Source organism: Neomonachus schauinslandi, chromosome 15 (genome assembly GCF_002201575.2).
Source record: "Neomonachus schauinslandi chromosome 15, ASM220157v2, whole genome shotgun sequence".
Classification (NCBI taxonomy): domain Eukaryota; kingdom Metazoa; phylum Chordata; class Mammalia; order Carnivora; family Phocidae; genus Neomonachus; species Neomonachus schauinslandi.
The window spans coordinates 3,441,957-3,454,930 of record NC_058417.1 but is presented as its reverse complement, the minus strand read 5'-3'; the positions used below and the strand labels follow the sequence as shown (position 1 = coordinate 3,454,930).

The window sequence follows — 12,974 nt, the reverse complement described above, 5'->3', positions numbered from 1 at the left end:
GGGTTAATGCTGGCCTCCGTGGACTTTGCGTCGCTGGTGCGTTGGGCAGTGATAGCGAAGACACAGGTCCTGACAAGGGACCTGGGGAGCCGGGCCCTCCACCCGTGGAGCCTTAGGGACCCAGTTGCCATAGCGACGAGCGAAACAGTTGATCCCGCTTTGATGTGGCTGGGTGGGCAGAGGAAGTGGGCAGGTTATCGAGCGTTCGGGCCTCCCCCTTCTTCCTGGCTCCACCCCTGTAGGGTGGCCCCCCCGCCTCTCGTCTGGGGGTGGCAGGAAGCCTCAGGTCAGTGCTGCCGGCTCCCGCCCACCACAGCCCTCTTGGGTTCAGCCCACATGTTTGTTGAGTATTTGCTCCGAGCCCCCCCGCACAGCTGCGTAGCCCACAGTACCTGCCTGCAAAGAACAGATCCGTAATCGTGAGGGGCGACAGTGAGCATCATCCAGGAGTCACAGGACAGTTTCCAGAGCACACGCTGATTGCTTTCCGCCCAGACCTCGGCCCCTCTGGGCAGAGGGAAAAGCAATATTTCCCCCATTTCATGCAGGAGAAAACCGAGACTCAGGGAGGTTTAATGTGTCTTGCCCATGCTATAGAGTCAGGTGTGAGAGAGGGAACACGGGCCTTGGTATGACCTCTGCTTTGTCACTTCCTAGCTGATGACCTTGGACAGGTTATATAAGCTCTCTGAGCCTCCCTGTCAAAAGTAGGACTGTAATTTTTGGTGATGCTGCTGCTGCTGCTGCTGCTGCTGCTGTTTGCATCTCCCGTGGGCTTCCCATGCGTTGACCGCTGCTAAGGGTTGGTCTCCTCTGTGCTCAGAACACCCCTTTGGGTATATAGTTTATTCCCATCTTCCAGAGGATGAACCTGAAGCCTAGACAGGTAGGTAGCTTGGCCACGCTCACAGAGCTGACAAGAGCTCTACCCCTTGAGCCTATGTCTGTTTGATCCCCGAAAGCCATATCCTTTGACTCCAGAAACCTATTCTCACATTTGCATAAAGCTGGCATAGGCCAGGAGTTGCGTGTGACGGGAAAACCCGGGGCTGTCCCAGCTGCCATTTTGTAAGCACGTTCCTCTCTGGGCAATCTCGGCCGCTTTTCCTTTGACTTGGTGCCTTCGACCCTTCGACCTTCTGTCGAAGCAGGTACAAACCTAGATTCGGTCACTTTGGCTCATCAACTGGTGGCAGGTGAATTCTGAATAATCTTCAGTGGCCCTAAGTTTCTCTTGGGACATTACTGACCAGAGACATTTGCATTTCATACTTTTCTTGTCTCTGATTATGGAATAAAAGGTGTAGATCCCTTGAAGGAAAGTCAAGCATCATTGAATAGCAGGTAGGGGCTTTCCTCAAAGAACGCTCTTGCACCAAATGCGTAGGTTTCCCCCCGACCCCAGACAACCACGAATCCTCCAGCTCTCCAGACACCACCTGAGTGTCCCAATACCCGGCTCGGTTCTGACACTAGCTACCCAGAGTTAACGCAGACCCCACGGGTTAAGAGCTCAGTCCCATAGACTACACCCATTTCGGATGCCAGTTGCAAGTCCCACTTTGATAAGAACCCAAAGTGAGAGACGCAACTGGCAGGGGAAAACATTATAATTGAAATCTACTCCTTACCTTTCAAAGTCTTAATTATCACTGACCAAAAGTGGTCTGTCCAAAAAAAAAAAAAAAATACAGAGAACATTTAAAAATTTGAGTGTTTGATGACACAACATCAGTGAAAGAGATTTTAATGATTGAAAAACAGTAGTTAGGAGGGACATAACATCACTTCTCTGGTATTCTTGTCAAAGATTCTTGCATCACTCCAATCCTGGGGTGACATGAGACACCCCAAATCGAGGGACATTCTACGGGAACCAATCAGGACACTTGGGTCAAGATCACGGAAGACCGGGACAGACTGAGGAAGCGTCATAGGTGGAGGAGGCTAAGGAGAAATAAGTCCATGCAGTGTGGGACCCTGATAGGATCCTGGAACTGAAAGAGGACATTACGACCACATAATGTATTTCTTGTATCACGGAGTCACAGGGGGAGATGTAGGGAAAAGAGTGGGGAGCCGCTGTTCCAGAAATCACGGGGTGGGATCGGAAGTAAGCTGGCTGCCCATAACAGAACCCCCCCCCCCAGTATAAGGCTGGTAGAAACTCATAAGGGTTTATTTTTTTCCTTCTATTAAAAAAAAAAATCCAGTGGAAGGCAGTCCACAGTTGGCACAGGAGTCCCACTAACATTCTAAACCAGGCCTTTCCTTTTATTCTGCTCCACCATCCTTAGCAGGGAACATCGGTCTTGATGCCACTTCGTGGTCTAATGGCTGCAGGAGCTCCGGCTTTCATGGCCCTATTCCAGTTAACAGAAAGGAGGAAAGCGGGGGTTGCAGAAAGGGGTGTTCCAGAAGCCCCACCCAACCCCTGCAAGGGAGGTTGAGAAATGTGACCTCTTGCCCTGTGCCCAGAGTCCCTTTGGTAAAGAAGGAGGATGGGTGTTGGGTGGATGCCCACAAGTCTCTGCTGCATGTGGCCCACCAGGAAGAGTGGCGTGGCAGAGCGGGTCTGGTCCTGTCGGGGTGACCGTGGGCAGGGCAGTGAAGGAGCGGGGTGGAAGGTCTCGCTTCACTCCCCCGCAGAGCTGGTGGCTCTGCAGAGCTGGAAGCCATCCCACAGGCAGGAGGGTCAGGAGAAGACTGAGCAAGCGGAGTCTGCACGACAGCAGTTCCCTGGGGGGCTTGCAGGGGGCGGGGAGGAGAGCTCTCCTCGGTCATGCACGCGAGTGGCCACCAGGTGGCGTCCCAGGCTCTGATAGCGGTAGCCAGTTTCAGGGACTTTCCTATCAAAATAGACATAAGGTTAACTTTTTTACTGGGGGCAGAGGCAGGGCTCAGCCTGGAAGGGACAGCAGCAGGGAGGGCGAGCTGCCCTGAGAGCCAGTGGGAAGCTGGGCAGAGGCTCAGAGGGCTGGAGGAGACTGAGCTGGGGGCCCACACACCCTCGGGGGAGCCGAGAGAGGGTCAGGGAACCCCTGGGCAGCCGCAGGCTGGCCACCCTAAAGCCTCAGGTACTGCACCCACCGTCTGTGGGGAGCAGAGTTGCATGGGGCCTGAGCCTCATCGTGGGCGGGGCGGGGCCACTGGGAGGCCCAAGGCCATGACTGCTGAAGTTGCAGATAAACCTACCAACTCTCGTTTGTTTTGGCAACAGGAATCACCTACCAGCGACTGGTGAGGGCTGAGCAGGGCCTGCCCATTAGAAGTCACCGCAGCTCCACCGTGTGAGTGTTCTTGAGGGGGGGTTCCCCCATCCCCAAACCCACACCGTCCCCCCTCCCAGCCCCATGCATCTGGTTTTCCCTCCAACACTGTACCCCCCCGCCCCAGCCACCAACAAAGAGTCTTCGAGAGGACCAGGAACACCTTGGAATAGTTGGTGATGCTTTGTACATAAGGTTGTTTCTCTGGGCTGAGGGGTTTTCCTCCGAGTTCTAAATGGCTCGGAAACTTAAACAACAAACGTTAAAAACCACCTGCACCGATCATGCCAGGTCCTGGGCACACATGACCTCACTTTGCCCCCACTTTTCAGATGGGGAAACTGGAGGTCAGAGAGGCCGAGTATTACTTCCCGATGGTCACACAGCTAGTAAGCGTCTGAGCCGGGATTTAAGCCTCAGTCTTACTCAAAAGCCCACGTGCTTTCTACGATGTCTTTCTGCCTGTTACTAAAATAGCATTTTCCAAACTTTTTTCGACAGTAAAAAATGCATGTTATTTTATTTTTATTTATTTATTTATTTTACGTAATCTCTACGCCCGAGTTCTGTGGGGCTCGAACTCACGACCCTGAGATCAAGAGCGGCATGCTCCACCAACTGAGCCAGCCAGGCACCCCTAAACAATGCATTTTATATGAAAGCCTACGTTCATATACACGCAAACGCACACGCACGCAGAACTGAAATGAGTTTTAGGTGAACACACGTGCCCAGAAGGCATGCAGGGGGAGGGCATGCGCCTGGCTGGTCGCGTCCTGCACACAGTGGAGCTCAGCACACATACGTGGAAGGAGTGAGCAAGCACGCAGTGGAGGACAGTGGCTCAGGCAGGGACGGCTTGTGCAAGCCTGTCCCTTTTTTCTGACAAATAGAGAAATCAACATTAGTTTCCCCCCTATAGGATGGGGACTCTGACAGAGCCCGGTCCCGTCTGGGGGGCCCTGACCCGGGGCGGCCATCCGCAGAAACGGGACAGGAAGGCCGCCTTCACCTTGCTTCTCTGCACGGAGCCTGGGGGGGCGGGGGGCAGTGCAAGCAGCTCACACCAAAGTCTCTACAGCTGGGATATTGTGACGTCTCCAACACACTTCGAGAAAACACAGCGACGGAGGGCCGATGTGGGCGAAGTGAGAACAGTCATGTGGCTGTTAACTGAGCCATCGACACCTTGGGGGGTTCACGATTCTTTGAACATTTGGGTCTGTCTGAAGTTTTCCATGATGAACAGAATGTCAAGGCTGGCCCGGAGAGGGAGCCCAGCGTCCAGGAGAGGAGAGGCGGGGGAGAGGGGGGGCGGGGAGGCTGGGCACACAGTCGCTCCCAGCCCCGTACAAGCTAGCTGGGGTGATGGCTTTCGGGAGTTAGAAAAGGGGCCCCCTGTGAGCTGCAGACTCACAGGCAGCCTTGACGCCTAGCCTGAACTTCCAGGCCAGCCTGCGTGCAGGTATGTGGCCGCCCGGCTCCCTCCCCCCTGCAAAATGAGCCCCTAGCTCCAAGTCACCTCCGCTGAGAGGGCAGTCCTCTTGAGTCCTCCTTCCATCCATTCCGACGTCCTGTAGGAAAAATGTTGATATAAAAATTAAGGTGAAGTTCCTTTTGTAAAAATGAAGTCCCGCTTTCAAAAGGCCCTTTGAAAACACTGGCTGAAAAATACTCAGGAGTAGACCGTAAGCTTTGCACTTGGACCTGGGACCCTTGAGCCAGCCCCCTGCCTCTCCCCTGGCCTCAGCCGCCAGGGGGGTTGGGGCTCAGCAGCTCTGCCAGGCGCCAGACGTGAGGGGCTGCACTGTCCCCACCCCCCAGAGCCTGTCCTCTGTGTCCCCAGCACCGTGCTGTTGCTGAACCCAGTGGAGGTGCAGGCTGAGTTCCTCGCCGTGGCCAACAAGCTGAGTGCGCCCGGGCACTCGCCCCACAGTGCTTATACTACCCTGCTCCTGCACGCCTTCCAGGCCACCTTCGGGGCCCACTGTGACCTCCCGGGGCTGCACGGCAGGCTGCAGGTACGTGCCTGGGGCCCCGCGGCCTTAGCGTCACCATGGCTGACGTGGCAGGGCAGTGGCTGGAGGGCTGGCCACACTGAGAGGTTTCGGTGGCACTGGATCCTGACAGAGGTGGGTGGCAGCCTGGGCAGGGGGCTGGGCAGGAGCCTCTGAGGATGGCGTGGGCCGGGCGGGCTGGGAACAGGCTGTAGAGGGAAGCTGGAAGACCTGGCTTCTAGTCCTAGCTCTGTGGCCCTGGACAGCCCCCTCTCCTGTCTGGGACGTGGCGGGTTGCTGTGAAGGACCCTCCCCCAACTCGGCAGTGCCCTGACTCTGGGCCTTGCCTGAGAAGAGGGGCCCGGGGAGGCCCCCGGCCAGGCGTGGGGGGAGGTGGGTGCCGAGGCAGGGGAGGAGATGGGCCACGGCCGCCATCGGGAAGACCCTAGGAGCTCGAGGAGTCGGGCAGCCGAGCCTTGGTTCAGGGGCGTGAGCCCGTCTCCTCCTGGGCTTTCAGTCCAAGAGCCTGGCCGAGCTCGAAGACATCTTCACGGAGACTGCGGAAGCTCAGGAGCTAGCTTCTGGCATCGGGGACGCAGCCGAGGCCCGGGAGTGGCTCAGGACCAGGCTGCAGGCGGTGGGACAGAAAGCCGGCTTCCCCGGCGTGTTAGGTGAGGCTCTTGGGAGAGCGCGGTGCCTTTTCCCCAGGTGGTGAGCAGTCCAAGTCGGCCAGTGGTTCTGCCCCACACCGCCCGTGGGGGACCCAGGCTCTCCTCATCCGGGTGCTCCACCACCCCCGAGGGCGGAAAGAGGCTGGCCAGCTTCCCGCTCGGCCCCGGCCCCGTGCAGCTGTGTGGCCGGCGCTGGTCTCTTCTGTGAGCCCCTTCCAGCCCTCACCCCCTGTCCCCCTGTTCTAGCAGACACTGCCCAACCTGGCCAGCTCCGCACCATCCCCATCCCTGTCGCCAGGTGTCACACGTACAGCTGGAACCAGGACAGCTTCGGTAAGCAGCTGGCTGGGGCCCTCGTGGCGCCCACCCCGCACCCCCTGAGGCGGGGGGGTCGGGGGGCTGCTTCCTGGTCCTGCCGCCGGCCGCCTGGGCAGGCTCTAAGCAGAGCAGGGGGCGGTGCTTGAGTTCTGGGCTGCACTTCACCTCCTTCTGCCCTCGCCCTCCTCCTCCTCCGGCTGGTCTGAGCCTGTCGCCCCTTCCAAGGGGGTGCAAGAGGGGTTTCAAGGACCCAGATGCCCAGACGGTGCCTCCCCTGGCTTCCCTGCAGACATCCTGCAGGAAATCCTGCTCAAGGAACAGGAGCTGCTCCAGCCAGGGATCCTGGGGGATGATGAGGAGCCGGAGGAGGAGGAGGAAGAGGAGGAAGAGGAGGACTTGGAAACGGACGGGCATTGTGCCCAGAGGGACTCAGTGCTCTCCACCAGCTCGGCGGTCTTCCACGACTCCACCCTGTCCCTCGCCTCGTCCCAGGCCTCGGGGCCCACCCTCTCCCCCCAGCTGCTGACCTCCTTCGTCTCGGGCCTCTCGGACGGCATGGACAGCGGCTACGTGGAGGACAGCGAGGAGAGCTCCTCCGAGTGGCCCAAGAGGCCGGGCGCCCAGGAGCGCCGGGGCCACCGCAGGCCTGGGCAGAAGTTCAACAGGATCTATAAACTCTTCAAGAGCACCAGCCAGCTGGTGCTGCGGAGGGACTCCCGGGGCCTGGAGGGCGGCTCGGGCTCGGGCTCGGGCTCAGGCTCGAGCCTGCCGCTGCGGCGGGCGGGGAGCCTCTGCAGCCCCCTGGACGGCCTGCCGCCGCCGCCGCCGCCCCCCACGCGGGCCCAGCGCTCGCGCTCCCTGCCCCAGCCCAAGCTCAGCGCCCAGCTGCCCAGCTGGCTCCTGGCCCCCGCCTTGCGGCACCAACGCCGCCGGCCCTTCCTGAGCGGGGACGAGGACCCCAAGGCGTCCACACTACGCGTCGTGGTCTTCGGTTCCGATCGGATTTCGGGGAAGGTGGCTCGGGCCTACAGCAACCTCCGGTAGGAGCCGGACCCGGGGGCCTCGCTCTGCCCTGGCGGGGCGGGGGGGCTGAGGGTCCGAGAGGGACCACTCCTCTCCTCGCCTTCTTCTTTACCAGGCAGCTGGAGAACAACCGCCCGCTCCTCACACGGTTCTTCAAGCTTCAGTTCTTCTACGTGCCCGTGAAGCGAAGCCAGGGGACCGGCTCCAGCACCTGCCCCCCCGCTGCCAGCCAGACGCCCCCACCCCCCACAGACTCCCCGAGGCACCCCAACCCTGCGGTATGTCCCCAGCCCCGGGCCACATGCAGTGGGGGCGCAGAGTGGGCACCTGCAGGTCCGGTGACCCGACGGGGGCTGGTGAGAGGTTGCCAAGAGCAGTCACCGTGTCTAGGCGACTGCAGTCGCCTTCTCCCGCTTGAGCCTCGCTCTGGGGAGCAGCTCCTGCCCTGCACGTGGGGGCAGCGCTTTGCTGTGTGACACAGACTAAAGATTCGCAGACTTCTCTCAGGGCCAGGAGGAGCTATGGTTGGGGCTGCAGATGCCATCTGGGGCCCCGGGGGGCTGGAATGACTCTCGCCCCTTGCCCCAGGAGCTGGAGAGCACCAATGACATCTCCCACTACCTCGGCATGCTCGACCCCTGGTATGAGCGCAACGTGCTGGGCCTCATGCACCTGCCCCCCGAAGTCCTGTGCCAGGTGAGTGGCCCCCGGGGGGGCGGGGGGCACCGACTGCAGTCACACGGCGCTGCTCGGAGGCCCTGGTTTCGGGGGATCCAGCTTGAGGCCTCCAGGGAGGACCGGGGTGAGAAGTGCGACTGAGCCCAAATCGAGGGCAGTGTCACGGCGGGTCCCAGCAGGGTCCGGGGCACCTTAGGCTTCAGCCCCCTTCCTCACTTCCTCCGGCTTTGTCCAGCTCGGCCAGGGCCCTCCCTGGTGGCCCTGGTGTCCGGTGAGGGGGCTCCGGAGGCTGGACTGTGGGTCGTCCCCCGACCATTGTGTGTCCTGCTTTGATCCCACCACCCCCTTGCCTGGCTTGGTCTGCCTCAGTCTCCACACGTGTGTGTGTCCGTGTCTCCTGCCCTCACGTTCCCTTGCTCCCTCGCTCGCTCGCTGGCCACCAGTGCCTCTGACCGGGCTCCGCCGCCCACCCTCAGCAGTCTCTGAAGGCGGAAACCCGGCCCCTGGACGGCTCCTCGGCCCAGCTGCCCATCCTGGCGGACATGCTACTGTATTACTGTCGCTTCGCGGCCCGGCCAGTGCTGCTGCAGGTCTATCAGACAGAGGTAAGGACCCCCCCACGGCAGGCACTGCCCCACCCCTGCAGCCAGCAGCCCCGGGGCGGGGGGCCGCTCCGGGAGGTCCCCACTGACGCCGGCCCTTGCCCTCTGCAGCTGACTTTCGTCACCGGGGAGAAGATGAAAGAGATCTTCATCCACTCCCTGGAGCTGGGTCACTCGGCCGCCACGCGCGCCATCAAGGCTTCGGGTGGGTGCTGCCTGAGCCCCGGGGGAGACGGGCCGGGAGGTGGCGGCCCCCGGGGTCTGGGAGGGGTACCGGAAACGAGAGGGAGTGAAGGTCTGTCCCGTGCGGCCCAGGTCCTGGCAGCAAGCGTCTGGGCATCGATGGTGATCGCGAGGCCGTCCCTCTAACACTACAGATTATTTACAGCAAGGTGAGGCTGCTGCTTGGGGCCCCTGTCCCTCTGGGGCCCGTTCCTGACCCGTCCTCACCCAGAGTCAGCCCCCCTCTCCCCCCCGCGATGTGTCCGGGCCCCAGTCTTTAAGCTGGGAGGCTGCAGCAGGCTCCCCTGGACAGAGGGGAGGGAGTGAACATCCTTCTCCCCTTGGGCCTCCAAAGCGCCCCCCCCCCCCCGGTGTGCTCTCCCCCCACCTGGATGTGCTCAGCAGCTCCCGTGAAGTGTTAGGGCCTGGCTGCTGGGCTGAGGGTGAGGGGTCCAGAGGCACAGTGAGGGAGAGCCCAGCGTCCACGGGGCTGGCGTGCCTGGCTGGGTGCATGGGAGGTGGGGCCATGTCGGAAGGGAAAGGGGGGATCTGGGGGGCCGGAGTGTGGGAGGGGCGCCCATGAGCCCACCAGAGGGCGCGGATGCTCCGAGCTCTCGTGCCCTCAGATCCATGGACCAGGCCAGCGACCTAACGCTCCTCCCCGGAGTCATCAAGGTCTATAGGGGATCGGGAGTCGGAGGGCTCTTGGTGCAGAAGCGAGCTGGTGAGAGCTTCCCGGGGGGCGCCGACTGCAGGCAGCTCCCTGTGGCTGGTGGGCCCCGGGGGCCTCCGGCTGAGAGGGTCTGGCTGCGTTTCCAGGGGGCCATCAGTGGACGAAGCCGCTGGAGTAACATGGAGAAGGTGTGCACCTCGGTCAATCTCAGCAAGGCCTGCCGGAAGCAGGAGGAGCTAGGTGAGGGGGCGCAGGGGCGCGGGGGTGGGGGGGCGCGGCGGGGCGGCGGGGCCCCGAGCCTGGCCTGAGCCGCCCCTGCCCCTCAGACTCCAGCATGGAGGCCCTGACGCTAAACCTGACAGAGGTGGTGAAAAGACAGAACCCCAAGTCCAAGAAGGGCTTCAACCAGGTAAAGACGCCCCCCTCTCCGCCGTCGTGCCTTCCGGAGACCCTGGCGCGGGTGGGCGCCTGTGTGCGCGCATGCGCGGGTGCGGGTGGGGCGGGGAGGCAGGCTGGGGGTGCGGTTTGGGGTGCACACGCTGTGGGGTGCCCTACGGGCGGATGTGTCTGTGTGCAAAGGCTCTGGCGGGCAGCCTGGGGAGCCCTGGGTGCGCGCAGAACGGCTCCGTGTCGGGGACCTGGGGCCTCACACTGGGGCCGTGGGAACTTCTCCTGGGGGCACTTGTTTCTTCCAGACTCAGGGAGGGTGGAGGCCGGAGAGGAGGCAGGGCCTCACGGAGGCTGCCGGACCCTCGCCCTAGCTGGCCGTCAGTCCCGCAGAGCTGCTGCCGGGGTGGCCTGAGGCAGAGAGCCGCCGAGGGCTGGCGGTTCTGGGGCCGGGGATCGAGGAGGACCGATGGGGGCCTTGCTTCCAGATTAGCACGTCACAGATCAAAGTGGACAAGGTGCAGATCATCGGCTCCAATGGCTGCCCCTTCGCCGTGTGCCTGGATCAGGATGAGAGGAAGATCCTGCAGAGTGTGGTCCGGTAGGAAGGGGGGCCCAGGGAAGGGGCCCGCCTCTGCGCCGCGTGCTAGAACCCCGGAAGGAGCTGCAGGGATGGGGGGGGCCTGCCCTTACTCCCGCCTGCCCCACAGGTGTGAGGTCTCACCTTGCTACAAGCCAGAGAAGAGCAGCCTCCGCCCCCAACCCCAGAGGACCCCGGACCCGCCAGCCCAGGCCCCGCCGGACCTCTGCTCCCTCCTCTGCCTGCCCATCATGACGTTCAGTGGAGCTCTGCCCTAGTGGGGCCCTCACCAGCCTGGACAGGAAGCCCTGGGCAGGCAGCCTCCTGGGAGGCCCTCCCCACGCGGTGGCCTGGAGGGTCTCGCTCCCTCTGGGGAACTAGATGGCCCTCTGTTGGATCAGGCCCTGCTATGGGCCCTGCAGTGGACAGTGGGCAGGGGATTGGTGGTTTCTGGGCCCTCGGGCTGTGTTTAGGAAAGACACAGGCATTAGGGAGAGAGCGGCTGGCCACACTGCCCCTCAGATTCCTCACGGTAGAGAGGAGAGGGATGGATGAGCTGACCTCCAGAGGCCCCGGCCACTGGTGTGGTCTAGGATCCTTTCTAGAAAGTTCTGAGGCTCTGGTGCTCTGGGGTGTGGTTTAGGCCTCCTCTCCCAATGCTTGGCTGGACCCCCCGCCTTAGTCTGTCAAAATCTTGGGGGGCCCTTTGTATCTGGGGTTCAGTCCCCTCTACTCTGGGGCTCAGGTGGTAGTAACAAGACTAGGAATTTCTTCCCAGACCTTCAGTACCACCCCATCTCTTTCTCTCTCTCTCTCTCTCCCCCCTGCCCCATGTCTCACAAGTTCCCTGGGTCTTCTGAAAAACAGCACTAATACTTTACTTGTCTACTCTCAGCCCCTGGAACATATTCTCTCAGGAGCCCCTTTCTGGATCTGAGAGCCTTGTGAGACAGGACAGGCATAGATTCAACAGCTCGGTTACCTTCTAGCTCAGTGACCAGAAGGAAGTGAATTAGCTTCTCCGAGCCTCCACATCCTCAGCACTAAGACCTTCAGGGGTTGAAAAGAAATTGTCCGCTAAGCACCTGGCCCAGTGGCTGGCTCATAGCTGGTGCTCAGTACAGATGAGTGGCCTCACCCGTAAGCTCCAGCGCCCCCCCCTGCCTGGCACTTGGACATGCTCACGGCCCCTGGGATGCTCTTCATTCACCCTTGAGGCAGAACCGAGACTGAGGGAGTGAGGAGGGGTCAGTTTTACCCTCTGAAGGAGGAATGGCCTTGGCGAGGCTAGGGGGAGGGTTGCACGGGTATCCCCAAGCCCTCGCCGACTTCTCTCCCGGGTTGGGCCCCGTGACCCCCGCTCCCACGTCACGCCTTAGGCTGGTGCACATTGCATATAGAGGCTTCCAGCCCCAAAGTTCACTGGCACCATTCTGGCGTCTGGGCGGGATCCTGGAGGGGTCGAGGGAGAGCCTGGCTGGGGGAAATGGGTCACAGGACGTGAGAGCCAAAAACGTAAAGCTGGCGGGTCGGAGTGGTTTGGAAGCTGGAAGCAAACGTGGGCTAGGGTGGTAGTGGGGGAGGGCAGGGCTAGGACCAGGATTTGGACGGTACAGGTTGAGAAGGTAGCCATGGAAGATGATCGTATCCTGCTCAGCGCCTCTCCGTCCCCTCCTTCTCCTGCTTCACCCGGCTCCGAAGGTTCTGGGCTTACAGGAGCCCCCGAACCGCAGCCTGGACCACTCACCACTGGAGAGAAGTGAACAGAGCCGGCTCCCACCCTGTGTCACCGTCCCTCCCCTGTCCTCACCATTTGTACTTGCTCCAGGCTCCAGAGAGCAGTCGGCCATATACCTTCCATAGTCTTTTGTTGGGTGAACAGGCTACTACATGATAAACCTATATCCAAGAATAAACGAATAGAATTTAATATTATTTTCAAATAGAACTTGGTTAGTCTTGTATTTCTTGACCCCCAGTTATTTTGCTGCGTGATGAGTAACTGCCCGTTGCTTCGTTGACATCAACCAGTGCACACACAGCAGCAGCTGTCAGTTCTTGGGGGTTGTCCTGTTTCTCTCTTTGTGCACGAGAAGGGTAAGCAGAGACATGGGATGCCTCCTAGGGCCTGGGCCTGGAACCGGCACGGTGCCTCTTCTGCCAAAATTCAGTTGACCCAGATCAAGGAAGCATATCAACCCATAGATTGAATAAACTTGGCAGATGTCACACAGGATAAAAACAAAATCACACGAGAAGAGGACTTCACTTCTGATAGTCTTCCCCAAATCCCATAGCCCCGGTCTGATCATGAGGAAAATCCCAGACAGATCAGATTATGGGACATTCTATACGACAGTCTGACTAGTACTCCTCCAGGAAGTCAGTGTCATGAAAAACAAGGAAGGGCTGAGAAACTCAAAAACCAAGGAGACAGGAAACCTGAAAACTAAATGCAACATGGTACTCTACACTGGATCCTGAAACAAAGAGGATATTAATGGAAAAACTGGTGAAAGCCCTATAAAGTCTGGAGTTTAGTTTTTTAAACACA

General features: G+C 60.4%; 1 protein-coding gene across 9 annotated transcripts in view; it reads left to right on the top strand.

Annotated features, from left to right (window-relative positions):
* Positions 1-12,362, top strand: part of PIK3R5 (phosphoinositide-3-kinase regulatory subunit 5) — a 63,853-nt gene extending 51,491 nt beyond the window's left edge. For 7 of the 9 annotated variants that reach the window (XM_021694744.2, XM_021694750.2, XM_021694749.2 and 4 more), the window contains exons 6-19: positions 3,221-3,290; positions 5,116-5,290; positions 5,784-5,937; positions 6,187-6,270; positions 6,545-7,295; positions 7,394-7,556; positions 7,867-7,974; positions 8,433-8,561; positions 8,670-8,763; positions 8,874-8,950; positions 9,600-9,693; positions 9,780-9,862; positions 10,329-10,441; positions 10,551-12,362. In XM_021694744.2, the coding sequence (XP_021550419.1) occupies positions 3,221-3,290; positions 5,116-5,290; positions 5,784-5,937; positions 6,187-6,270; positions 6,545-7,295; positions 7,394-7,556; positions 7,867-7,974; positions 8,433-8,561; positions 8,670-8,763; positions 8,874-8,950; positions 9,600-9,693; positions 9,780-9,862; positions 10,329-10,441; positions 10,551-10,698 (2,243 nt within the window). In that variant the 3' untranslated portion in view covers positions 10,699-12,362. The remainder of the gene's footprint in view (positions 1-3,220; positions 3,291-5,115; positions 5,291-5,783; positions 5,938-6,186; positions 6,271-6,544; positions 7,296-7,393; positions 7,557-7,866; positions 7,975-8,432; positions 8,562-8,669; positions 8,764-8,873; positions 8,951-9,599; positions 9,694-9,779; positions 9,863-10,328; positions 10,442-10,550) is intronic. The other 2 variants (XM_021694745.2, XM_021694753.2) reach the window with 1 other exon arrangement.
* Positions 12,363-12,974: the final 612 nt, after the last annotated feature.